We start from the raw sequence: 23,922 nt of genomic DNA, 5'->3' as shown, positions 1-23,922 counted from the left end.
TTAGATGGACTTTTTTCCCCCTAAAGCCGAGTCTTGTGTTCCACATTTTATCTATAAACTAAGCGAAGTTCACTTTGGACATGGAAAATACTGTGACACCTCTGAAGACAGCTTCTGCTGTACACCTCCTGGCTCTGGGGAGTCTTCACTCTGTTTAACCCTTGCATGCATTGTGAGTGGCGGATTGTGAAGTAGCCCTTTCCTGTCGAACACTTGTTTCTTCTCCCTTGCGCAGCCTCTGCTCGTTGCAGTACCGAACATGCTCTCCCCCCTCCTCCCCTCTTGTTCTCAGAACTGTGAGCCGTGTCACTGAGGAGCTTCCTGTTCACACACTGCCTGATCTCAGAACAGTGCTTTGTGTTCACAAGTCCACTTTAATTTGATGAAGGGTGTTTCTTAATTGCGTTTGTTGTGCTGTGTCCCAAATTTAAAACCCTGTGCCCTCCCTCAGTTCTCCAGGAGTTTACACAGACTTGGTGATTTTTAACATTTTCAACTAAGTCTTGTGCTTTTCCTCCCTGAAAATGTACCAGTCGGTGGTAAACCATGGGGTACGTACAGCCTGCTACAGCCATGGTCTCAACTGGGTGGCTCAATGATCCGGGAGCTTTTTTATGAATGATAAACAGCAGTGAAACAAAGAATCAGGCTAAACTGGGACAGGCCCCTCCTAAAACTGATTTGGACCCACAGGAAACATGTTGGACGGCTGTGATATTTTCACCGAGCTTGACTGTCCCACAGGAAACCTGTTTTAAGGACGCACCTTTCACATGTCCTCCCAGTCCACTTCAGGCTGTTCACTCTGTGTGTGTGTGTGTGTGTGCGTGTGTGTGAATGTGTGTGTGTGTGTGTGTGTGTGTGTCTGTGTGTGTGTGTGCGTGTGTGCGTGTCTGTCTGTGTGTGTGTGTGTGTGTGTGTGTGTGTGGTGTGTGTGTGCGTGTGTGTGTGTGTGTGTCCCAGCCCCGGTGCCTGACTGCTCTTGTCTCTGTGGTCTTGCCCTAAGCATGCTGGAGTATGACACGGAGAACATGAACTCGGAGGAGATCTACAGCTCCCTGCGCGGGGTCACCGAGGCCATCCAGAGCTTCAGCTACCGCAGCCAGGAGGACCTGAACGAGCCAATCAAGCGCGAGGGGAAGAAGGACGACGCCGTGAGTCGCCTTTCTGAATCTTTCCACGCCCTTCAGCGATAACCCGTTCTGAGGAAACACCACATTCTTTAAAATATTTATGTTAAATTCATTTTAGGTCAGTTTTATTTGTATAGTACTTTTAAAGAGAGACTGTCACAAATACGCTTTACAGGAAAGCAGGAAATGGATCAAATTGGGACTGTGCCTGAACTTGTGCAAAAGCAAGATTTAAAAAAGACAATGGTGAAAAACTCCCCAGTGGGAGAAATCTATGGAAAAACCTGACTTTTAGGGGAGCCCATCCTCTGCTGGGTGTTGTCAGTAGTTAGGTGAAGTAATTATTACTCAGTGATTTAATTAATTTTGTAAATAGGCTGCATTGAATATCTTTGTACAACAACTTCCTGACTTTTGAGTTTGCCTATGCTTACTAAAGTGACGTACTAAGTAAGGTTTAAGGTTAAGTGGTGTCCCGCATATGCAGTCAGTACTTGGATGACGTGCCCTCTGTTGAGTTGTTCAGTGGAATGGGTGCGGTGCGCTGGGTGGGTGGGGCGAGGGGAGAGGTATCCTGGTGTCAGGGATGTTGACGGCTGCCCCTCTGTCTGTACCCAGTCGGGTCGGGACGGGGTGGCGGCGTCCCCCGGCCTGGACCCGCGGCTGGGCGTGGACGCCGTGGAGGGCTGCCGAACGGCACTGGATAACAAAACCTCGCTGCTCAACACCCCCTCCCCCCGCTCCTTCGCCGGGCCCCGGGCTCGAGAGTACAACCCCTACAGCTACGGCGACACCATCAGCGCCTACGACAAGAGTGCCCTGAAGGAGGCGGTGTTCGACGACGACGTGGAGCAGTTCAGAGACGGTAAGGCGGCCCCCCATCCCCAGGTCCCCTTGTGCCATCACACCCACTTAGTCCCTCTCTCTTCTCCTCTTTGTCTTTCACCTTTTCTCCATAGTGTCATATCACAGTATCATAGTCTGATGTCATGGTTTCATAACGTGATGTCATAGGTTCATAGTATGATCTCATAGTTTCATAGTGTGATGTCATGGTTTCATAGTGCGAAGTCACAGTCTTCTGTCACTCCTGTTTGGCAACAGCAGTACTAAAAGGGCATCAGAAAAGGAGAAGCCTTTTACTATTTTGTTAAACGGAGGGGCGTAGTACCTGCACAAACCCCTGCCCCTTCCCTGTAGGGAAAAAAAATCTATCCCTGATCCTGCAGTATCATTGCACTGTAAGCCTCTCTGAGTAAGCAGGTCTGCTGAATACCAGTGAAGTACATTAAAGACTGCTCAAATCTTTACATGAGAAACATTTGGTTGACTTTTCACCTGAAGCTTAGCTTCACCTGCTGTGCTAAAATTCTGGCTGAGGTCTCATCCGCACACTTAGGGTGGGTTTGGTAAGTTCTGGTCAGTTTGACGACAGTCTCAAGGCCGGTGGTTCCTCCTGAGCTGCCAGAGCAGGCCGTGTGGCGGAGTCTGTGACTGTCTCCCTGCTGTCGCCCCCCGCAGGCCGTCGCCAGGACTGCGGTGAAAACAAGATGTTACATCCCAAGGGCTTTGCTCCTGGCAAAGGTGCCTACTCTCATTCATCTATAGAGTTAACCTTTATGTGTGTGTGTGTGTGTGTTTGTGTGCTTGGGGTGTTTACCAAACTACCATCCATTCTCTTCCATACGGGTTCCTCTGGGCCAGCTTGAGCATGATCACCCGTCCCTTTAAGAGTTATTAATGTGTGATAGTGACGTTCCTCTCTGTAGTAGTCCTGCACCTGTGCATTCTTCTCTGAGTTAGCTGCAGATTAGTTAAAGGGGAGGCAGAGAGTTGAATATTGGATGCATCAGGTGAAACATGCTTTTCATATATACATGGATGTGTACTGCACCAAACATTAGGTATGACTGAACTAACACTGTTCTGCACCGAAAACTACTATGCATGAATAAATGATGATATTAACCATATTAATCAGTGGTAAAAATTTCAATAATGCGCATTTCAGCTTTGCAACTGTACTTGAGCTGAATTGGACTGGACAGGACTGCTGTGCCTGGGTAGTTGATCATATGCAGGTCTCTGATGGAAGGCTGTCATTTTTGTACTCCACAAATTCCCACTAGCCACTGAAGCTAACTGGGGTACATTGAGAAAAGGGTGGCCAGGTGTTGTGTGTTGTCCCCTGCTAACCCTGAGTGAAAGTCAACAAGCATTTGTGTACTAAAGCCAGGGATAGAGAGCTGTGAGACTCGCTGACTGCACGGGTGTGCTCTTTTTAAAGACTGGGTAGATCCCGTTTGCTGTGTCTGATGATTTATTTTTCTAAATTCTGCTGGCACATCTGCTGGTAAAATCTACCTGGGTGCTTTATGTCTGGGGGCATCTTTTAACTGGGATTTAATTGGTTGCACAGATGGTGAAGGGTTATGATTGGTTGCAAAGATGGGGGGAGGGCTGTGATTGGTTGTGCAGATGGGGGAAAGGTTGTGATTGGCCATGCGGATGGGGAAGGGTTGCGATTGGTTGCGTAGATGGGGCAAAGACCTGTGATTGGTTGTGCAGATGGGGAAGGGCTGTGCTTCAGAGAGAGAGTGAGAGTTCTTGGGCGGAGCATGTTTTGTTGACATTGGTTTGTTTCTGTCCCACAAAGGTCCTCTGGACCACTCAGACCTGGTCGCGGACCTGCTGAAGGAGCTGTCCAATCACAACGAGCGTGTGGAGGAGCGCAGGGGGGCTCTGGTGGAGCTGCTGAAGATCACGCGCGAGGACAACCTGGCCGTGTGGGACGAGCACTTCAAAACCATCCTGCTGCTGCTGCTGGAGACGCTGGGGGACAAAGATGTGGGTCTCATTACACACACACGCGTATACACATACACACACACACACAAACATACATATATAAACACATACATACGCACACACACACGCAGGCACGCACACACACGTATACACATGCACACACACACACACACACACAAACATACATATATAAACACATACACACGCATGCATGCACCAACACATTTATGCACACGGACACATACACACAAACGCACACACAAACACACCGATACACGAGCACTTGTGCATGCAGACACAGATACACATGAAAACAAACATATACACAGACATACATACTTGTATACACACAGATGCCCATGAACACACACACACACTCACACACACGTTTGCACCCAAACTCACACACGCACACACACACACACTCGTTTGCACCCACACACACGCACACGCGCACACACACACACACTCACAGCTCTGATAGTAACGTAACCCCCCCTGTCTCCAGCACACCATCCGGGCGCTGGCCCTGCGCGTGCTGAAGGAAATCCTGCGCAACCAGCCGGCTCGCTTCAAGAACTACGCCGAGCTCACCATCATGAAGACCCTGGAGGCCCACAAAGACTCCCACAAGGAGGTGAGGGCGGGCCGGAGCCATTCTATCATCCTTAAGGTGCTGTTTGTGCCTGGCAGAGACACATTTCAGGTGCTTTTCAGGAGCACCTGTGGTACCTTTTACTGTAGGGGCAGTGAAATGGCTCCTACTGTAACTTTACTCCAACGCTGCTTTTCTGCTGTGTGTGTGCGTGTCTTTGTGTGTGTGTGTGTGTGTGTATATCTGTGTGTGTGTGTGTCTGTGTGTGTGTGTGTGTGTATGTATGTCTCTGTATGTGTGTGTATGTATCTGTGTGTATATCTGTGTGTGTGTGTGTGTCTCTGTGTGTATGTGTGTGCATCTTTGTGTATGTATGTGTGTGTGTTTGTTTCTGTATGTATATATGTGTGTGTCTGTGTGTATATGTCTGTGTGTGTGTGTTTGTGTATATATATATATATATGTGTGTTTGTGTGTGTATCTGTGTGTACAGGTGGTGCGGGCAGCAGAGGAAGCCGCCTCCACGCTGGCCGGCTCCATCCACCCGGAGCAGTGCATCAAGGTCCTGTGCCCCATCGTGCAGACGGCCGACTACCCCATCAACCTGGCCGCCATCAAGATGCAGACCAAGGTCATCGAGCGCATCGCCAAGGAGTCTCTCCACCAGCTACTGCCCGACATCATTCCCGGTCTGCTGCAGGTGTGTGTCCGTCTGTAGGGCAGCTGCCAAGGCCCTCAATCCAGCCTGCGGCTCTTACACTTGCTGTCTCACTTGGGACTGTACTTCATCCATATGGGGAATTACTGCACTTGTATCCCCCCCGTCCTCTGAACTCTGCTCACTGAATGTGTGTGTGTGTGTGTGTGTGTGTCTCTGTCTCCTCACAGGGCTACGATAACACAGAGAGCAGCGTACGCAAGGCCAGTGTATTCTGCCTGGTTGCTATCTACTCTGTGATTGGCGAAGAGCTCAAGCCTCACTTGGCCCAGCTCACGGGCAGCAAGGTAACTGGCCGTCATGTGCTCGCCGTCGCAAAGTCCTCTGCGCCCCCCACCCCACCCCCCCCCCCCCCCCCCCTCCAGGGCCTCCCTTCATCGATCGATCCTCTTTCCCGTGTATGTCTAAGCCTTGCGCCTCTGGTTCTGACCGGTGTGCGAGCCGGAGGGCTGCGGTCCGTGCCTCGCCCCAGGGCACGACCTTGGGTTGCATAAGCAGGCCCGGCGGGGAGGCCAGGTGTGACCCCACGGTGGGCCCTCACCCCCCCCCCCCCCGTCCCGTTACATATTGACCTCGCGCACGTGGAGACGCGCGGGGCAGAAAGCGCCGGTTCCCGCGGTCACCTCACGCACCCCGCGGAGACAGGGGAACCTCCCGCGCAATGGGTTACGAGCGCTGCCCGTCAAACGCCAGGGAGCGTTTAGCGATAGCGTGACGGCGAAGCTAGCAGGATTCAGCCTGATATCGCATACCCCCGGGCTCCAGGCGCGCTGGGTCCCCTGGTTTATCGGTAGCTTGCGATTCCGTCAGACGTGACTGTGGAGCTGAAGGGAAGTGGCTGTTAGTTCAGTATTAACTAAATGATTTGGCCCTCTACCGTCCCGGGGCTGCAGAATGGCTAACTTTGCGTGGAACAAGAGCAGAATTATTACCATGTTTCCAGCTAGGTGCAGCGCTGCACAGCACAGCTCCTGAAATGCGGTGTGCACTGGACCATAGCTGCAGAAACCTGGCCCTGGAAGACAGTAGACCTGCTGTAGAACTCTTATTTGATTGAGCGTTGCCATTGATTGGCCAGAGTTTCCCACTCACCTGGTGTACCAGGTGGGCCTGAATCTGTCCCTGATTAGAGGGGTGTGGATAAGACCAGCAGCACTACTGGCCACCAGGGGCCAGATTTGAGTCTCCATGGATGCAGATCCTACCTGTGTAGGTGCAGGCCGTGGCTGGCAGCCCCGCCCCCAGGGCGTAGGAGGCTGTGTGTTTCCCAGCGTTGGTGAGGTGTGGCCAGCAATAAGGAGGTGTGGCTAGTGATGGCGAGGATGCACATATGCAGATCAAATCCAGGATGTAGATATGTTTGGAAAAAGCATCGTGGAGCAATTCATCCTAAAGTGAGTGTGTCCTGTTTCCTGCCTGTGACAGCGCTGCATGGTCAGTGATATATATTCTTGGGCCTGACCTGTTGATGCATTGAATTTCCCACATGGGCATTCTCTTTATAACTAGTCTGTTTCCGAGAAAATGGGTATTTTACTTCTCCTTGGCACAGGAGTGGCCTGTGTGGTGTGATTAGTGATTAATGTGAATGTCTGCAGTATGTCTGTGGTGGAGGGTGTGATTATGGTTCAGGTGAATATCCATGGTATGTCTATGGTGGATATTGTGATTATGGTTGAGCTGGATATCTATGGTTTGTCTATGGCAGATGATTTTGTTTTGGTTCAGGTGAATATCTATGGTATGTCTATGGCGGATTATCTGATTATGATTAAGGTAGGTGAATATCTATGGTATGTCTATGGCGGATGATCTGATTATGGTTCAGCTGAATATCTATGGTACGCGTGCGGTGAATGCCCTGCACTTTGCCTCGGGACATTCACCGTCAGTTTAAACCCTTTACTATCTGAAGTTTCAGGAACATAACGAGCATGGAAGAGTGATAAGGTGCAACAATGTTGGTTTGGAATCTAATCAGTGGCGATTCCAAGTACTGATAAGAGAGTTATTCCAAACTCGCCGCTATCATCGTTTGTGCTGTAGTATTTAGTTGTTAATATTTAGAATGGCCACATCACCTTGAACAGCGGCCAACAGATCCCCTTCCCCTGCCAGGCTCTAGTGTTCCTGGGACACGATGCTTTGGCTCTGTCCTGCTCATAACTAAGGCTACCCTGACTGCGGATATCTCCCTCATGTACACCACCACCACCCCCCATCTGCTTGTCATTTCATTTGCTCAGACAATTATGCCCCTGGGAACTAGCTATTTTTTTTATTGGTTCTGGATTGCAGCACCATTTCTCTGATTGGATGTGGATGTCAGTACTGTCACCAATGTCCTAATAACGGTGTCGCACCACACCGTCTCTTGCAGATGAAGCTGTTGAATTTGTACATCAAGAGGGCCCAAACAACCAACAGCAACAGCAGCAGCTCCTCGGACGTGTCCACGCACAGCTAGCCGGAGTCGAACCCGCGGCACCCTGCAAGCCCGGCCACGGCGCGGACGGCCGTGCCTCGTCAAAAGACCTCCCCGTTCCGCGCGCTCCCCTGCAGACCTGCTCGAGGGGGAACGTTTCGCTTGTTGCAATCAGTGTTTTCCTTTCATCCTCTTTATGTTCATGTGAACCTTTTACTCCACGTTATTCCCCCCCGCCCCCCCCCCATACCTCCCCCTCCCCGTTGTTTTATAGAAAGATGAATGTACGGAGTCCTGAGGTAGTGGTGAATGCTTTTTTTACAGGTTGTTTTTTTTTTAGTCTCCGAGACACGGGTGCGTCGCTCTGCAATTCAGCCTCGCTGCGCCGGGCGTGTTTTTTTTGAACTGCGGTCGGTTACTTTAGCCAAGAGTGAAAAAGTTAGGCGTGTGAGAATGAGTCAGCAGGCCGGAGGCGAGGCCTACTCCGGGGCTCCCGAGCGATGCTTTCGGCAGAGGCCCTTAAAATTTCAAAAATGAAAAAGAAAACCGTTCTTTAAAAAAAAAAAAAAAAAGAAGGAAGTTCGCAGCATTCCGCAAAGTCGCTGCTCTTCGGGTGTAAACGCTAAACTCTGAAGAGCCTGCATTTGAGAATCCTTTGTAAAGCGGCAGACTTATTTTAGGCCTAATCGTTCACTTGAATTTCGGTTTGTGATTGACGATCATTTGGCTGGCCCAGTGATTACATGAGAGAATTGTAACAGGGGTAAAAATTTAACACTGAGGTTTGGGTACAGTAATAACCAAAAATTGTAGTATTAAAATTAGCGTCTTGTATTTCCATGTTATGGGACTTTTTATTTAACCAGTGTCTGAGGACCACACTGTCACCCCTGTATTTAGTCAAATTTGCATAGCAGTTTTGTCTGTTTTATATTTTACTTTTGTCAATCACTATGAAGGCCAGATGAAATGTTGTCTTTTATTATTTTAGTGACAAATCAAGTAAAACAAATCAGAATGTTTTGTAGGGACCTCATAAAATGAAAAGTATTAGCAGACTGACTTGCTGGCAAATTGCTTAGCTTAAGGAAAGGATGACAAAGCTACTTGTGTGTAGTGATGTCCTTATCAGTGTTCTCCTTATTTTGTGTAAGTTATTGATCTCTAGTTAAAACCTAGAATTGCGAGTTAGACCACAAATGTGAAGACAAACAAGTGAGGAAAAAGATCAATCAGAGGTAATCCTTTTTTTCCTGGAAAAACCTTGACAATCGGAAATGTTAAAATGTTTATAACTGGGAAATACCTTGAGATGACATGTTTAAATATAAGTGCCAGTGAATGAGATTGTTCGCAGACCTGCTATGGCAAGTGCTGCTTATGAGCAAGCTGGGTCTGCCTGTTGCAAGAACACTGATTTTTTTTTTTTTTTTTTTTTACTTTGTGGAGAAAGAAATGTCCATTTCTTGGATGTGCTGATAAGTCGAAGCACTGTATGAATCCCAAATCTATGGTATTGTCATCACATTTTCAGAATCACTTTTGACAGGATTTGTCTTAAGAAAATGGCATTTCAAGTGTAATTCCAGCACCAGATTCCTGATTACTATGAATGTTACTGGTACATATTTGGGGAACAGACACTTAAGACACTACCAGGCCTTACTTTCTTTTTCAAAGTACTGTTTCGCTATGTGGACTGTTAAATACAGTCTTTTCTCCTCTAATGTGAAGACACATTTAATGCATTTAATGTAATGCATTTAATATACCAGAATAAAGTCAAAGGAAGGAACCTCTGTTTATAATTCCAAATTTGTTGTCACCTACCCCACTGTATAGTCATAATTCTTGCAGTTGAAGAAAGAAAATTATAAATGAGAATCACAATGTTTTGTACATTATTTTCACCGCTTCGCAGACTTATTAGAAAGCAAAATGGGTCATTATGATCTCATGTTTTGCACGTTAGCAAATAGCCTGCATGTTTCAGCTACACTTATTTTTGCTGCTACTTGATTCTGATTTAACAACAAGCACCCTGGCCACTTTTCGCTGTCCACTTAACGTGTACATACAGTATTAATTTCCGCCTGCGGAGCGACTGAGTCTAAATGCAACGGCATAATGGGTCAACCAAAATTTGATCTCCAAACGTCCATGTTTCCACGGGCTGCGGTCTGATGCAATTACAGAACAGACGTATGAAGTACCCTTAGTTCTCATGTAGTGCAACGTATTGAGGCATGTGGCTTTTCAAAAAGGTACACTATGTGCGCGTGCCTTGGCTCTGTCTGACAGTACTTTTTAAATGGCTTACTAAACCGCTTAAGACCATGTACAAGTAATTTGCAATTTTGTCATATGGAAACCTCGACCCTTTGCAAATAATTGTCTAATTTCTGTAAGGGGAAAGCCAGTGTTTTTGTAGAAGATGACAAAAGTGGTTTACTGTTCATATTACTCCGCTGATGCATCGGCCATTAGAAATCGTATCCTAGCAAATCCTTCTCTGCGCATGTTCTGTTTTTCTTTTTTCTTCTTTTTTTGCTTTTGTCATGTAATATCCATATCTGTATTTATATTTTTGTTTTATTTTGTGTGTATTATGACAACTGTACAGACTACCCTTTTTTGTTAACACCCACCTGTGATAGAATTTGCGAAAATATAAACTTCAGTTTGCTCTAGAAATAAACCGACTTCAAAGCTCGCTTTTTGTCTTATTGCTGTTACTTTATGTCTCTTTGATACATTAATCTAAGTCGATTGCTGAAATTAATTACAGGAGTCTGAACGGCTGTTAACTATAAGTGTGCTGATATATTAAGCTGTGTGAAATATTAACTGTGCGACACTTGCCGTTACGGATGTCAAGGCTTTCCCTTAGAACAGTGAGTTGGCAAAACAAACCGGCGTCTCCGTGGTGTACCTTCATCATAAGGATGAACGCGGTATAATTAGCAGAGAGCTATTTGTTTAGTGTAGGCTACGTGATGTTTAGTTCTCTAGCACAGAGAGGAGGTTTGTGATTTAAAATAATTGTTATTTTCACTTTCTGGATAACATGATGTAAGGCAATATAGTAATGTCTATCCTATCAAAGACAAGGAAAGCAATACATGGCAGGTTATGAGGGTGTGTTAAAAGGAATGGAGATCATGATGCGTGGTTTTGACAGTTCGGATTTAATAAATCGCGTATTTTCTGTGTTTTGTCAGTCCTAGCACGTTTGTATCCATCAAGACAATATTGTATTTATTATTTATTTGCAAGATTTAACATTTATTTTTTGAGGGGGAAAACTATTTAAAAGCTACATTGACATTAAAGCAACATGTAACTCACCGTACTGGCATCGGTCCAATTCGGAAGGTCATCTGAGGTATGCTAATAGTGTGACGTCAGTGCGGTAATAAAAGCAGCGAGTCGCGTGAATCCACAAAGCTCTAACAACCTGTTGGTTGGAAGTGAGGCAGCACAAGCTCAGTTTTCTCTGCTTGGATACTGACAGAGCCCTGGAAAACATGTTGTTTTGGCACTACCAACCTGAAAATTACCACCAACACTCGCCACCCAGCTGTCTCCGGTGAGTTGGCATCTCGGTTCGAGCACTCTGCAAGTGATATTGTAACGGATCATGACCTACACATTGTCATTGTTTTTTTGCTTACAAGGGTAACAGCACAACTGCACAAAGCTGTCTAGCTTTGTATTAACTTCTCCACTAAAAGCACAAGGTGGTAGGAGCACCTTTTACGCTGGCACGCTTACAAGAAGTAGACTAGCGTTGAGTACATCACAGGCGAATTTAATTTTCATGAATTACGTGTCACTTTAGGAATTGTGTTCATTGCTTAAATGAAAATGTTTATTTACCATATGCTTGTGAGCTTGATAGATAACCTTCTGAAGAAACTGAAATTAGTCCTCTTAATTTGAAAGAGTATTGCATCCTGAACGCATCATTTTAATCAATCGGTCAGTCAGAAGTGCAAAATCATAATTATTAATCGTTCACAAAATAATTATTTTGTATGCGTGTTGTTCGCGGTAAAGTGAATGAATTTGAGGAATGTCTTTGTTCATGTCAATCTATCGTTTTGTCTTGGTTTTTAATTTGGCTACAGTTAATGCTATATCTAATTATAGGACTATAAGGGATGTCGGATCAGATGAGTTTCCTTTAACTTTCAGAAGTTTACAGGATTGCTTTCTCGTGTCTTTAAATGCCTATGGTTGAGCAACGCCGTTTTAGAACTGCTGAGACTATAAAGACGTAGCCTACAACGACCCAACAATTGTTCCTAAATTTAGAGGGCTGAAATTGGAATTGTAGTCGCACGAATTTACCACATTAGAGTTCATGTGCACGTTCGTAGCAATGCCAATTTCACAGAGTTCTTAAACGTCATTAACTGGATCTCCAGTTTATTCTAAGTGAAAAAGCATTCTTTCCATCTGAATTGATTAACGAGTGGCATCTACTCTATTTTTCCCATAGCGATGCGATGACACCTTTCTACAAGCACGATGGCATACAACCCTTAGCAGGGAATGACGCCAAAATACCACCTTTTCAGTATATGCTATATGCAGCCACGTCGCCTGCGGTAAAAACGCACGAAGAGACCCTGACTTATCTAAACCAAGGTACAGTTAACTTCTTTAATTGTTTTTGAAAGTCAGTTTTTGAATTTAGGTGTACAGTGCTTTTGAATAGAGCCCACTGGTTAAATGCAGAGGGAGGGAGGACATTTCATACACAACATCATGCATTGAAGAAATGCACATTGGCCAAGTATTTTATCACACTCACCAAAGTGAATCTAAATAATACAATAGGCACCGTCTACCCAAATGTCGGCGGTGATCTGTAAGCATTTTTATGGCTTAAAAGATTCTAGTCTTCATTTAATACTTGTTTCAAGATACTTTTTTTCAAATGTTTGTCAATGTTTTAGTTTCATCTTCACCAGCTTGTTTCAAATCTTTTATTATGATGAACAGATTTTGAGAAATGTTGGATCTTTGATATATTGAGCCACTCCCCATTACACTTGTTCACCTTGAATTGTACACACTTACAAATGCACTAAACAGACATGATGTACACACTTTACATCCCCCTCAAAATAAATGCCTTTAAGTTACGATATTTTCTTTTTTTATATTTTCTGTGGACCCGTACTGCTGTTTTTCCCCCCCACTCTGTCTATTTCTACTGTTCCTCCTAAATGTTTTAGTGTTTTCAAAAGCTGATTCCTCACACGTGTACATTTTATGCTTTTTCACAGCTTTTATTCAAAGCTGTTTCCAAGGAAACAGCACTAACTGATTTCACCTCTAAAGCAAAGCAACAGAAACAGCAGTGGTTCAAGCCAATGCTTTCAGAAGGCACGTTTTGCTTGGAGATTCAGACTGTTTCCTTCAAGGTTTTGTTATAATTAACCCCTGTGTGTGTGGCAATTCCAGACACTACAGGAATACAGTGCACTGCACAACTAGACTTTGCACAGTGTGTCCCAATGTAGGTATAGCCTAGAAAACCGCTACCCTACTGAAACAGGACATTTCAGGTCAAATTTGGCCACTGTGCACCCAAGTGTGACCTCAGTGTTACTGGGTGCTCTTTTGTGTTGTCTTGTGTAGAAGAGCATAGCTGATCCCTGTATCCATTCCATACATCCAGTCTCTAAGCCATTATTGAAATATAGTCTAAAATCCTGCTGTCAGTTTGTCCTGTGCTATGATACTTTTGAGACATTTTTTAAATAAACAAAACATTTACCAACAGAAATGGCTTAAAGTAATGTAGAACGGCAATCTTTTTTGTGGTAATTTGATTAGTTTTTGGTGTATCAATTATTTTTGAACATACAACAAAAACAATGTCATTTGAAATATGATTGCTTTCAATGTCTAAATGTTGATTTAATATCCCAATAATAAGTGCAGTTTTAAGAACTAGCAGTTTACTGGCATTTCATATTGATGTTATGAAGTGCATAAACTCTTGCCATTGCAAGAGGTGTATTTTTGCCTGAATTTAGAAAATATGCTTCAATTTCACCTTCCAACTAAACCTTTTCTGATTTGAATGATTTTTTTCATTTTTCAATTTTAATCAGGTTTGTTTTAATGTCTTAAAATGTAGGTCAGTCCTACGAAATCCGTATGCTTAACAGAAAACTAGTGGAGTATACAGATATAAGCAGCAAATGTGTGAAGGTAGGTTTAAGGTACTGTGTATGTATTTATTTTTTTAACTGTTTAATGTGACTTCCTTTTACCTCTGTCTGCTTTTGTGTGTTTTTTCCTGGTTTGTCAACACACAGGTGAACCTCAACACTGCTTTCAGCTTCAGGTTGGGTACCACTGTGGGAAACATTGGTACTATCAGCCAACATCTAACATCACACAGCACACGCATAGCACCACGCACATTTCACATTACTGCATACCAAAATATCACATCTTCACAAGTTACTTTTCCTTCTCTGAAATTATAACTGTGAAAGTCGATTTTATGATTTTGATATCTTCTGTGCTACTGTATGTTGAAAACTATAGAATGCTGTCTTCATAAAACATCTTAAGTTTAGCTACTGCAAATATTGACAAGAATTTACCATTGCTGTAGTAAATGCTCAAATGCATCAGGGTTGTTCTCTACTTAGGTCCATTAAGTACTTTATTATTATCATAAAATGTTTCATTAGTCAATAGAAAAGTGTTCTTGTACAAAGAACATGCCTGCTATGACCTGTGCGGATGAATAACACTAGATGCCTTTGATGTCCCTATCATACATTATTTATTCAAAAATCCAAGTGTTAAATTTAAAGATGACTAATGGTTTATGAATAAATCCATGTTTGTGAACTCAAAAGGAGTGCATGTTCACAGTGCCAGTACATGCAAACACATTATGATATGTAAACGGTGCATTACGGGACAGTTTAAGAGCTGCATGGTTATTTTTTTTCTTTCAGTTTATTAATATCATTATGATCTAGGTGTCCAGAATGAATGTTTCTTTGCCATGGGTGGAATTCAATCAAACGGCTAACTGCTTGCTTATCGCCAGTTTATAGATCATCCTTTCTTTTTCGTCCAGTCGTTTTGCATCATAAAATGAACCCCCACCCCCATTTAATGTAGAATTTTAAAGGTTGATTAGTGCACAGTTGGCTGGTTAATTGAAGTGAAGCTTATTTCAGAGTAAGTGCAGCCGCTGGTGAATTCTTTGTCACTAGGCTGTGAAGACATTAGCCTTTCCTGTGATGTGCAGTCAGTCCATCTAATGACACCAGAATGCAGTAGATGCCTTTGACAAACAAATGAGGATATGGTCTTGAAGGCAGGGACAGTCATGCATGAATGTGAGTGCTCTAGCCTGGGAAAAGTTTCTTTTTACAGGATACTAATGTTCTGATCATTTTATATTTTAATGTTTTGTTTAATTAGTAATTAATCTGTAATTTTCTGAAACTGCACAGTTCAGCATGTAACCATCATTAAAGGATGCCATTAGTGTGTAAATGCTGATGCTTAGGCTTTCATTTGCTTGATTAAGAAAGTGATTTAAAAAAAAAAAAAAAAATGTGTATGTATCTTAATGTGTATGACTTTCTGTTGAAGTCTTCATACGTAAACACTTGAAAAAATGACCACTGATTCCTTTTGATGAAATGTAAAATGAATACGTATAAATATTACATTACAGGCATTTAGCAGACGCTCTTATACAGAGTGACTTACAACTTTTTACTTCGCATTTACATAGCATATATTTATACAGCTGGATCCTTTATCCTAAGAGTGCTCTGATACTTTTGGGGCTCCTTTGTTGTCAGTGTGATGTAGTGCTGTGACTTTCTGTCCAATCAAAATGTTCTGTCCAACTATAGGCCTACATTTAATTTCCTTTAAAAACGCTAACTAAACCCTCTCAGAACTGGGAGAACAGACAGATTAAATAGTTGGCGATTAGGGCTACGTTTACACCGTACGTCTTGATGGCCAGTCCCCAGTCTTATCCAGAAAGGGCCAGTGTGGGTGCACACACCTGATCCTGATTCTACTAATCAAGGTGCTTAGCAATGACTCTAGTGATTGATTAGTAGAATCAGGTGTGTGCACCCACACTGGCCCTTTCTGGAACCCCAGCTCTAAAACATGAAAAGCACCTAATTAAGAAAAATTGACAGCTTGTTAAAATTCTGGGATTGCTGTTGAGGTTGGAATGAAAACCAGCATACACAGGAGTCCCCCAGGACCGAGTTTGAGAACCACTGGCCTAACGGATGCTAGATATTCCATACAGTGGCTGTGGCTGATTTAAGTGTAAACACTGCAGAGATTGTGGCTGCCCATTGTCAAGGGCCCAACAGCCCTGACGGGGTCCGTTTCCTCCTCACCAGTTCCTCAGAGCCCCCTTGACTAGTGTCACTAAGGAATCCGTGGCCATTATTCTGAGTGCGAAGCCTATGAGTCTTCTGATACTACAACGGGAGTCAACTGAGACACACTTTGAGCTGTCAGCCCGCTGTTGGGCGACAGTCACGTGTGGTCAAGTGGTGGGGAGGGCTTCTGGGAAAGCTGTCCACGGCGTTGCGTTGTGTTGCGCGCGCTGCAGACAGCTGTGGAGTGCGTGTGGAGCGCGCGGTGCCCCCTGGTGAAGTGCTGCCCTGCTTGTTTCCAGAGCATCGTGCGAGTGCTGTTTCACGATCGCCGGCTGCAGTACACCGAGCACCAGCAGCTGGAGGGCTGGCGCTGGAGCAGGCCGGGTGACAGGCTCCTGGATATCGGTTAGCCACGCGCCGCCATCTTATGTGTTGCATTTTTAACGCAAATCAGTTTTTGACAATTGATAAAATAAAAAATATTTTTATAGTTTATAGTTACATTATAAACTATACATTTATAGTTTTATTCATTTTAATGATAATTAAACGTCACATAATTATTACTCTTAAATGTATAGTGAGTCCGTACATGTAATTACTGCTCCTTATTTGCTTGAGTAATTTAGGCTATGCATTATTTACCAATAGTGCCTGGGTCATGTTAAATTTCAGTTTTTCCACTCTTATTACTCTGCGTTTACATTACATTTTGGCATTTATCATATGATATTATCCTGAGCTTACTTAACTGCGCTCATATAGTCTTATCTGAAAACAAGAGCTCAGTGATCATTAAAACTAACCCTCTGAACTGAGGTTGTGATGAAAAAGTGTAACACTGTGGCAAGTCAAGGACGAATGTTTGACTGAATGCAGTCTGTACTCTTAGCTGGCAGCCATTTTTGACCAGGCAGCCTGCGCTGACTGGATCACCCCCAGGAGAAACGTCACCTTAATACAGAGAGATCCACTGACTAGAAGCTGCTGGGTGCTGAAGTGCTGAAGTGCAGTGCCACGCAGGGCTTCCATACCAGAATGGCTTCTGTGAGCTGGACTGATAAGGCTGTTGGTGGGCTTTTGCGCAGATATCCCTCTCTCTGTGGGGATTTTGGAGCCGCAAGCGCACCCAATGCAACTCAACACTATCGAGTTCCTCTGGGATCCCGTGAAGAACGCCTCGGTGTTCGTACAGGTAGAGCCATCCTTGCGCCTTTCTGGAATGTTCCACTGGGGGCCCCTCCTGCCTGTTTGGGAATGTGCTGCTTTCTCTCACAGCAGGTTCTGCAGAGCCCTCGTGCTGCAGAGCTGCTGTGTCACTCAGCCAACTCCAGACACCCGATTCGGCTCCATAGTGTTCACCAAACCGGTGCTGCTTGGCGGGTGTAGTTGTGGCAGCGCAGTGAAGAGGCTTGAGGGCTTCGAATATCGCCAGCGAGGGGGAGGGTCGGGGACTCACCATCCCCCCTCCTGTGCTGCAGGTCCACTGCATCAGCACAGAGTTCACCCCCCGAAAGCACGGAGGGGAGAAAGGGGTTCCCTTCCGCATTCAGATCGACACCTTCACTCAGAACGAGAGCGGAGAATACCTGGAGCACGTGCACTCCTCCAGCTGTCAGGTCAAAGTCTTCAAGGTAAAGGTGTCTGAATGAATTCATAGCCACTGAGGAAGGAAATATTTATTTTGATCTCCATTTTATTATTTAATTTGGCCTTTGCTGCCTACCTTCCTATCCTTGTTTCTGAATTGTCTGTTGGCAACTGACAGATTTGGTTTGTCTGGGTGTCCTGTCAATGTGTGAATGTGTGAATTTGTGCCGTGTAACAGTGTGAACGTGTGTTGTGTGAATGTCTTGTGAATTTGTGAATGTGTCTCCCGAGAATTTGTATGCTGTAAATGTATGAATGCGTCTCCTGTGAATGTATGAATGTGTGTCCTGTGAACGTGTGACTCACTGAAGGAGTTTCTGTCCTCATGAAGCCCAAAGGAGCTGACCGCAAACTGAAAACTGACAGGGAGAAGATTGAGAAGCGGTCCCTTCAGGACCGGGAGAAATATCAGCCTTCGTACGAAACCACACTGCTGACAGAGGTAAGGGCAGGAGAGCTTCTCTCACTGCAGAGCACTGGTGACAGAGGGGAGAGAAGAGAGTATGACTGGGGCCACAGTGTGCCTCCTTGTGCCCCAGTTCTCAAGTTTGGATAAACCGTGACCCAGGGCTGGGCAGATTTCCCCGCACGTGCCTGTCGTGACCCCTCTGTGCAAGTCCCTGTCAGTGATTATCCTGGGTTAGTTGGTAAGATATTGTGGTCGTTGGCCGTCCTCACGGTGCAGTCATAACCAGTTTGCTTTGTCTTTGTATTGTTTGGTGTTTTGGGGGCGTTTTTGTTCTTAGAGAGTCACGCTGACCTTAGTTGGTCAAATAGTAACTGAGAGCGGTCATTCTGCTGGCAACCAGTTACAGTAGAGGTAATGACCTTTAAGTGCTGACCGTTGAAGCTAGGTGTGTGCGTATGAAAGAGCGAGAGCATGAGTGCGTGCACGTAAGACAGTGTGTGTAAGTGTGTGTATTAGAATGTGCATGTGTGTATGACAGTTTGAGTGGATGTGCTGAGAACTCTAATGGCAACATCAGAATGTATCCATCCTGTGCCTGATGTACCTGTCTCTCCCTCTCTCTCTCCACTCTGCAGTGTTCTCCCTGGCCTGATATACCCCGTGTCAGTAGCACCACCAGCACTCCGTCCCCGGCCAACCACAGCTCCCCACCCCCCTGCAGCGTTACCGATGGGTACGCCCCCTTCACACACACCACTACCCTCCACTTTGCGCTCCCTTAGAAACCCTTATATTTCTCTACTGAGCGTAAAACCTGTGCATTCCAAATGCCAGAGTCAAGGCAGCTGACTCACTGACCAAATTTCTTTCTCTGTCCTTTCCCTTGTGATTGCAGAAACTGCTCTCCAAACCAGCAGGGGGAGCTATTCCTGCCCAGCTGCTCTGATGTAAGTACAGGGAAGGCTGTGTTCTTTCAGGTATTTGTTTGTAGTGGTTCTGTATTCCCCACAGACGTGTACATTTAACTAGACAGGCAAACATGCCTTCAGCTAACATAATTTGGTGAAGTCCCACCCCCTGACCGCTCCTACCCTCTCCGGTTCCTGTGTACACTCTATGGTATTTCCCCCTGTTCTTTCTGCAGCACCTCCTCCCGTCCTGCAGCCCCCAGGACACCCAGGTCTGGCTGCATCGTCACAGGTTCTCCCCTTTCTGCCGGCTCTTCTCCAGATTCTCGGGTAGGTGCGGGACTGCGCTGTACGAAGAGGAGTGATTGTAGCTTTTATTTTAGCATAAAACCCCATGCGCTATGCTGCATTAGTAATGTAGTAATGTAATGATAGCAGTGAGCAAGATTCAAATCCAGAATTCTGTTTTTATTCCCCCCTTAGTGCTGTGCAGTTTTATGAAGCGGGTGGACGGGACAGGGGGGCGGAGTTGGGGGGGGGGCAGATGAAGCTACTGTTGATCCTCACTGTTTTGCGTGTCTAAGGCGCTGACCTCCTGAAGATGTCCAAAGAGGACTTCATTCAGATATGCGGACCGGCTGATGGGATTCGCCTTTACAATGCCACCAAAGGGAGGTCAGTTTCCACCTTCACCTCAGCTTTTCATTTGAGCTTCTCACCTGAACTTCTCACCTCCGCTGTTCACCTGAACTTCTCACCTCCGCTGTTCACCTGAACTTCTCACCTCCGCTGTTCACCTGAACTTCTCACCTCCGCTGGTCACCTAGGCTCATCACCTCCGCTGTTCACCTAGGCTCATCACCTCCGCTGTTCACCTAGGCTCATCACCTCTGCTTTTGACCAGAGCTTGTCAAACCTTAATTTCCTGCTTATGCCATGCATCTCACAGAAGCGATGCATATCAACTGCACACTGCATCAGAGACCATGTGTGTAGAGTTACTGAAGTGCGCTATAAGTGTGTCTCTGACAGGTGTGTTGGTCTCCCTCAGGTGCATACAGCCGCGCCTCACGGTGTACGTTCGTCAACAGCACCCCAAGCACGCAGGAGGCGACGGTAGGTTACCAAGCCAACAGATTTAATAACATTTCGGTTAGAGCAGATATGGGCATACGAATTCACAAAGAACAAGTTCACAAGACAAGGCAGGTACACAGATAGGCACCTGTTCACCCAGCACCATGGCAAGGCTGGTATTGCCCTCGCTGAGTCTGGTCCCTCTGTTCCCCTCTATCCCCCAATTGTCTCATTGCTGCAGTGTACCACGCGCTCTACCTGGAGGACCTGACTCTCCAGGAGCTGACTGAGAAGATCGCCAACCTGTACAGAATCTCCCCGAAGCAAATCAGCCAGGTTTACAGACAGAGCCGCACCGGCATCCACGTGCTGGTATCTGACGAGGTGAGAGGTTAACAGGTGTATCACAGGTGATACCGCACTGGGCTGACCAGGTGAGATATAACCTGAAAGTACAGCCGCCGGGGCCCAAGGGATCTTTCTCACTCCCTCCTTACATTATCTGTCTCAGTCTCTGCTCTTTGCAAAGGAAAGTGTGAGGTCTTAAATATGCGATTTAGAATGTTCTAGCCTGAACATTCTAATGCCGATGTCACAATTACTGCTGGTAACTGGTAAAGCGATGGAGTTTTGGAACTCCCACTTAGAATCTTGAAAGACATTTTTAAAAATGGGTGAAAAGGGTGAAAACACGCAGTTCCAAGATGTTATTCAGAACTAAGTGCTGCTTTCAGAGTGAGGGCAAATGGCACCGACTGACCGTGGTGTCAGTAAGGTTCCATGCATGGGCAAGAGTGGGCGGGACATGCAGTCAGTGAGTTTCCATGCATGGGCAAGAGTGGGTGGGACATGCAGTCAGTAAGGTTCCATGCTAGGGGAATTGTGGGTGGGATCTCCAGTGAGAGTCGAGGGTCGCACGGCTCCCGTTTAACCTATGCTGTGGTCGGTCAGACGTGCCCTGGCATTTAAGTGGCCACACAAAGATCATTTGTGCGTAAAATGGCTCATTAATTATTCCACTTTTTCAAGCGTAACCGTGGGAACAATTTCCAGCGCAAGAGTCTTTTATCAAACGGGACCAGGTTACTTATTCACAGGATGCATTTTGGATTTACATAAATTCCACTACAGAAAACGGTCTGTAGCAATTATGGAAGAACGTCCCATCCTTGCTTGTCATTTGCCTTTGCTGAGATATGGGGTAAATTCATGAATGTGATTTTGGACTTGAAAGATCCTAGTGTCATTGGAATAAGAACTGGAAAATTAGGAACTGAATTTTGTTAAAAGGACATCAAATTGGGGATGCTGTGTAGCTCTTAAGATCTGGTATAGGATCCGGACCACGCCAATGCTGACGCACGTATCCACACACATACGCACGCACACTGCCCTAACTTCTGAGGTCAAAACCTTAAGGTCATGACCTCTACTACAACTGGTTTCCAGTAGACTGATGGCTTTTTGTTACAGTTTAACCAGCAAATGTCAACGTGGCCTTCTGAGGACAGGAACACCCCGAAATGCTTGACAGAAGATAGACAAAGGGATAACTCATAGTTATAATGCTCAGTTATAATTTACAGTTAACCTGTTAGCCTCAATGCACAGTGTAGGTCATGTCAGGTCTCATGTCAAGGCAGGTCTCTTTCGGACCTGGATTTTGTTTTTCTACACTTCCTTTCAGTGTTGCTATATTTTTGATAACTGCTGTACAACTTTTAAAGATGGGCTTTGGTGTAAAATGTATAATACTGCTGTATGAACACTATAGGGTCTGATTTTCGTACTGTGGGAGCAATTGAATTTAATTGTGACATTTCTGTCTTCAGATGATTCAGAACTTCACTGAGGAGATGTGCTTTGTTATAAACCCACTTAAAGGTACAGGCCTTTTTATGTCCAAAAATCGATTACTGTACAACATTACGGAATGTCTGTTATACAGTATGTTTTATTTATGCATATAAACCCTGTCAACTGAGATAATATGGTCTGTAATTCACCTCTACAGAATGTTAGCTTTTTATGACCTGACTGCTAAAATAGCTTTGAATTTGATTATTAGTAAAAGTAAAATGTAATTCTTTTTTTTTTTAACTGCAGATAAAAACAGCAATGGATTTAGTGTTGTCCTGATGTGAACAGGAAGAGCAGCTTTGCAGAGAAGATGGAAGAGATTTTCTCCCCATGAAATCTGGAACTCAGTTTACGAAAAATTCAGCTGTTGCTTTTTTGTATTTTTATATTAAGTTATTGATTGACTTTTGATGAAGTGTGTAATTGTGTGTAATAAAAAATGCATTTAAAAATATTTTCTTATAAAAAATGGAATGTCTGAGAGCATAAAATCAGTGGAAAGTTGACTAATCTCTAAATCCATTAAAATACTGTTTTTTGGTGCTTGAAATGCCTTAACTAGAAATATACAGTTAACAGAGGTGGAAAATGTAGGTCCAGAAAGTAAAGGTCCTCTGCAGCATTTTGTTCCAATCACCTGGATTTGCTAATTAGCTCAATCCCTGCCCAGGGACTACGGGTGGAAATTAGCAAATTGCTATAACCCGGTACATTACATCTTTCCTTGTTTTATATAAGGTTAATGTTCTTTGTACACTGTCCCTGTTTAAATAAACTAAATAAATAATTCTTCAGCGAGGAGGTAGAACGTGTTAGTGAAATCAGTTGGCTGAGTTCTTGGGAGGAAGAAACACATAGCCAAACTTTTACTTTCTGACCCCTGAATATTCCACCTTTGACAATCAACAAAATACAGGCATCGCTGCACAGCTGGATGGTCTGTTTCTGTGATTGTGTTCCTGCAGGTAAACTTATGTCAGCCTCACGTGCATCCTGTCAGTAAAGGCTTTTTAAGTTTTAAATGCTGCTGGTTAAATTCCGAAAATCATACCATAGACCTGTAAAGACACGGTCTGTTACCTGCATATCGTTACAGTATATAAATAAACATCATTCGTTTGTTGGTGTACCTGGATTCATGGCATGTTCTCAGAACAGTTACGCATGCCTGTCCACAGGAAGGTGCATTCACATCTCTACAGCTGTTCTAGAAATCACAGCCAGGTTTTCAGATAACATCTCCAATAGCTGGATATCATATCCATTACATGAAAATTCTTTTAATATCATCCCCCCAAAAATTTAGTGATTGTCCTGTCTTAGACTAAATGTAATATTACAATGTGTACATGTTGTATATTTTCAATTGGTCAAAATTTCTTCATGGCCAAATGTCCCTGTATATTTAAATCCAGTGAAATCGCATGAAATGTGTCACCAATTGAAAATGCAGATGTGAAAGATATAGGTTCAAAGCAAATGAACAAATCTGTAGTGACTAAGGGCAGTGTGTGTGTGTAGAACCACTGAAGATGGATGTCAAGTGTATTTTCTGCTTTTGTGTTTCGCAGACCCCTTGTGAATATGCTGCTTATGTTGTTTAGTGTTGTCATATTGTCTCAAGAATAAACTGATTCTTTATTTTCTTAGTTTAAGGCTCTGCAAAACAAAACTGTATTATTTAATATATTATTTCTATGCTGTAACTACTGTAATACAGTACAGTCCTGTGTTATCAGTGTTTATAGTCATGGTTGCTGCAAGTTCTCATTTTTTGCTTAACGGTAAATGTGTGCTATTTTCCCTCCCGATGTATTGATTGTAAAATGTGGCTGAATCTTTGGATGTTGCTCAGTAACATCTGTAAATTAGATTTGAAAGCTCTTTCCTGCCTTAGCATGTTCCCCAAAATAAAGCATTTTGCACTGGAA

General features: G+C 44.5%; 2 protein-coding genes across 12 annotated transcripts in view; both read left to right on the top strand.

Moving 5' to 3' along the window:
* clasp1a (cytoplasmic linker associated protein 1a) overlaps positions 1-10,392 on the top strand; it is an 83,031-nt gene extending 72,639 nt beyond the window's left edge. For 9 of the 11 annotated variants that reach the window (XM_064326749.1, XM_064326748.1, XM_064326747.1 and 6 more), the window contains 7 exons: positions 1,007-1,154; positions 1,752-1,998; positions 3,790-3,980; positions 4,450-4,578; positions 5,030-5,236; positions 5,425-5,541; positions 7,635-10,392. In XM_064326749.1, coding sequence (XP_064182819.1) covers positions 1,007-1,154; positions 1,752-1,998; positions 3,790-3,980; positions 4,450-4,578; positions 5,030-5,236; positions 5,425-5,541; positions 7,635-7,721 — 1,126 coding nt within the window. In that variant the 3' untranslated portion in view covers positions 7,722-10,392. Of the gene's footprint in view, positions 1-1,006; positions 1,155-1,751; positions 1,999-2,654; positions 2,718-3,789; positions 3,981-4,449; positions 4,579-5,029; positions 5,237-5,424; positions 5,542-7,634 lie in introns of all 11 variants that reach the window. The other 2 variants (XM_064326743.1, XM_064326744.1) reach the window with 1 other exon arrangement.
* Positions 10,393-11,007: 615 nt separating this feature from the next.
* On the top strand, positions 11,008-23,922 carry tfcp2l1 (transcription factor CP2-like 1). Its single transcript, XM_064326750.1, has 15 exons — positions 11,008-11,268; positions 12,184-12,332; positions 13,837-13,910; positions 16,387-16,492; positions 17,176-17,282; positions 17,569-17,721; positions 18,069-18,179; positions 18,782-18,879; positions 19,042-19,093; positions 19,291-19,384; positions 19,639-19,729; positions 20,106-20,170; positions 20,373-20,515; positions 21,964-22,015; positions 22,238-23,922. Exons 1-15 carry the CDS (start codon positions 11,207-11,209, stop codon positions 22,273-22,275), a joined length of 1,395 nt encoding a protein of 464 aa, XP_064182820.1. The 5' UTR covers positions 11,008-11,206; the 3' UTR covers positions 22,276-23,922.

The sequence above is a fragment of the Anguilla rostrata genome, chromosome 3 (genome assembly GCF_018555375.3).
Source record: "Anguilla rostrata isolate EN2019 chromosome 3, ASM1855537v3, whole genome shotgun sequence".
Classification (NCBI taxonomy): Eukaryota; Metazoa; Chordata; class Actinopteri; order Anguilliformes; family Anguillidae; genus Anguilla; species Anguilla rostrata.
The sequence above is the reverse complement of the archived record's forward strand: the minus strand, read 5'-3'. Positions and strand labels throughout refer to the sequence as shown.

Bases quoted from the DNA above. Each gene is read 5' to 3' on its own strand.
- tfcp2l1 (XM_064326750.1), top strand. From the start codon at position 11,207: ATGTTGTTTTGGCACTACCAACCTGAAAATTACCACCAACACTCGCCA. The intron at 19,385-19,638 runs GTAGGTGCGGGA...TGCGTGTCTAAG, and splicing joins GCTCTTCTCCAGATTCTCGG to GCGCTGACCTCCTGAAGATG. The intron at 20,516-21,963 runs GTGAGAGGTTAA...TTCTGTCTTCAG, and splicing joins ACGTGCTGGTATCTGACGAG to ATGATTCAGAACTTCACTGA.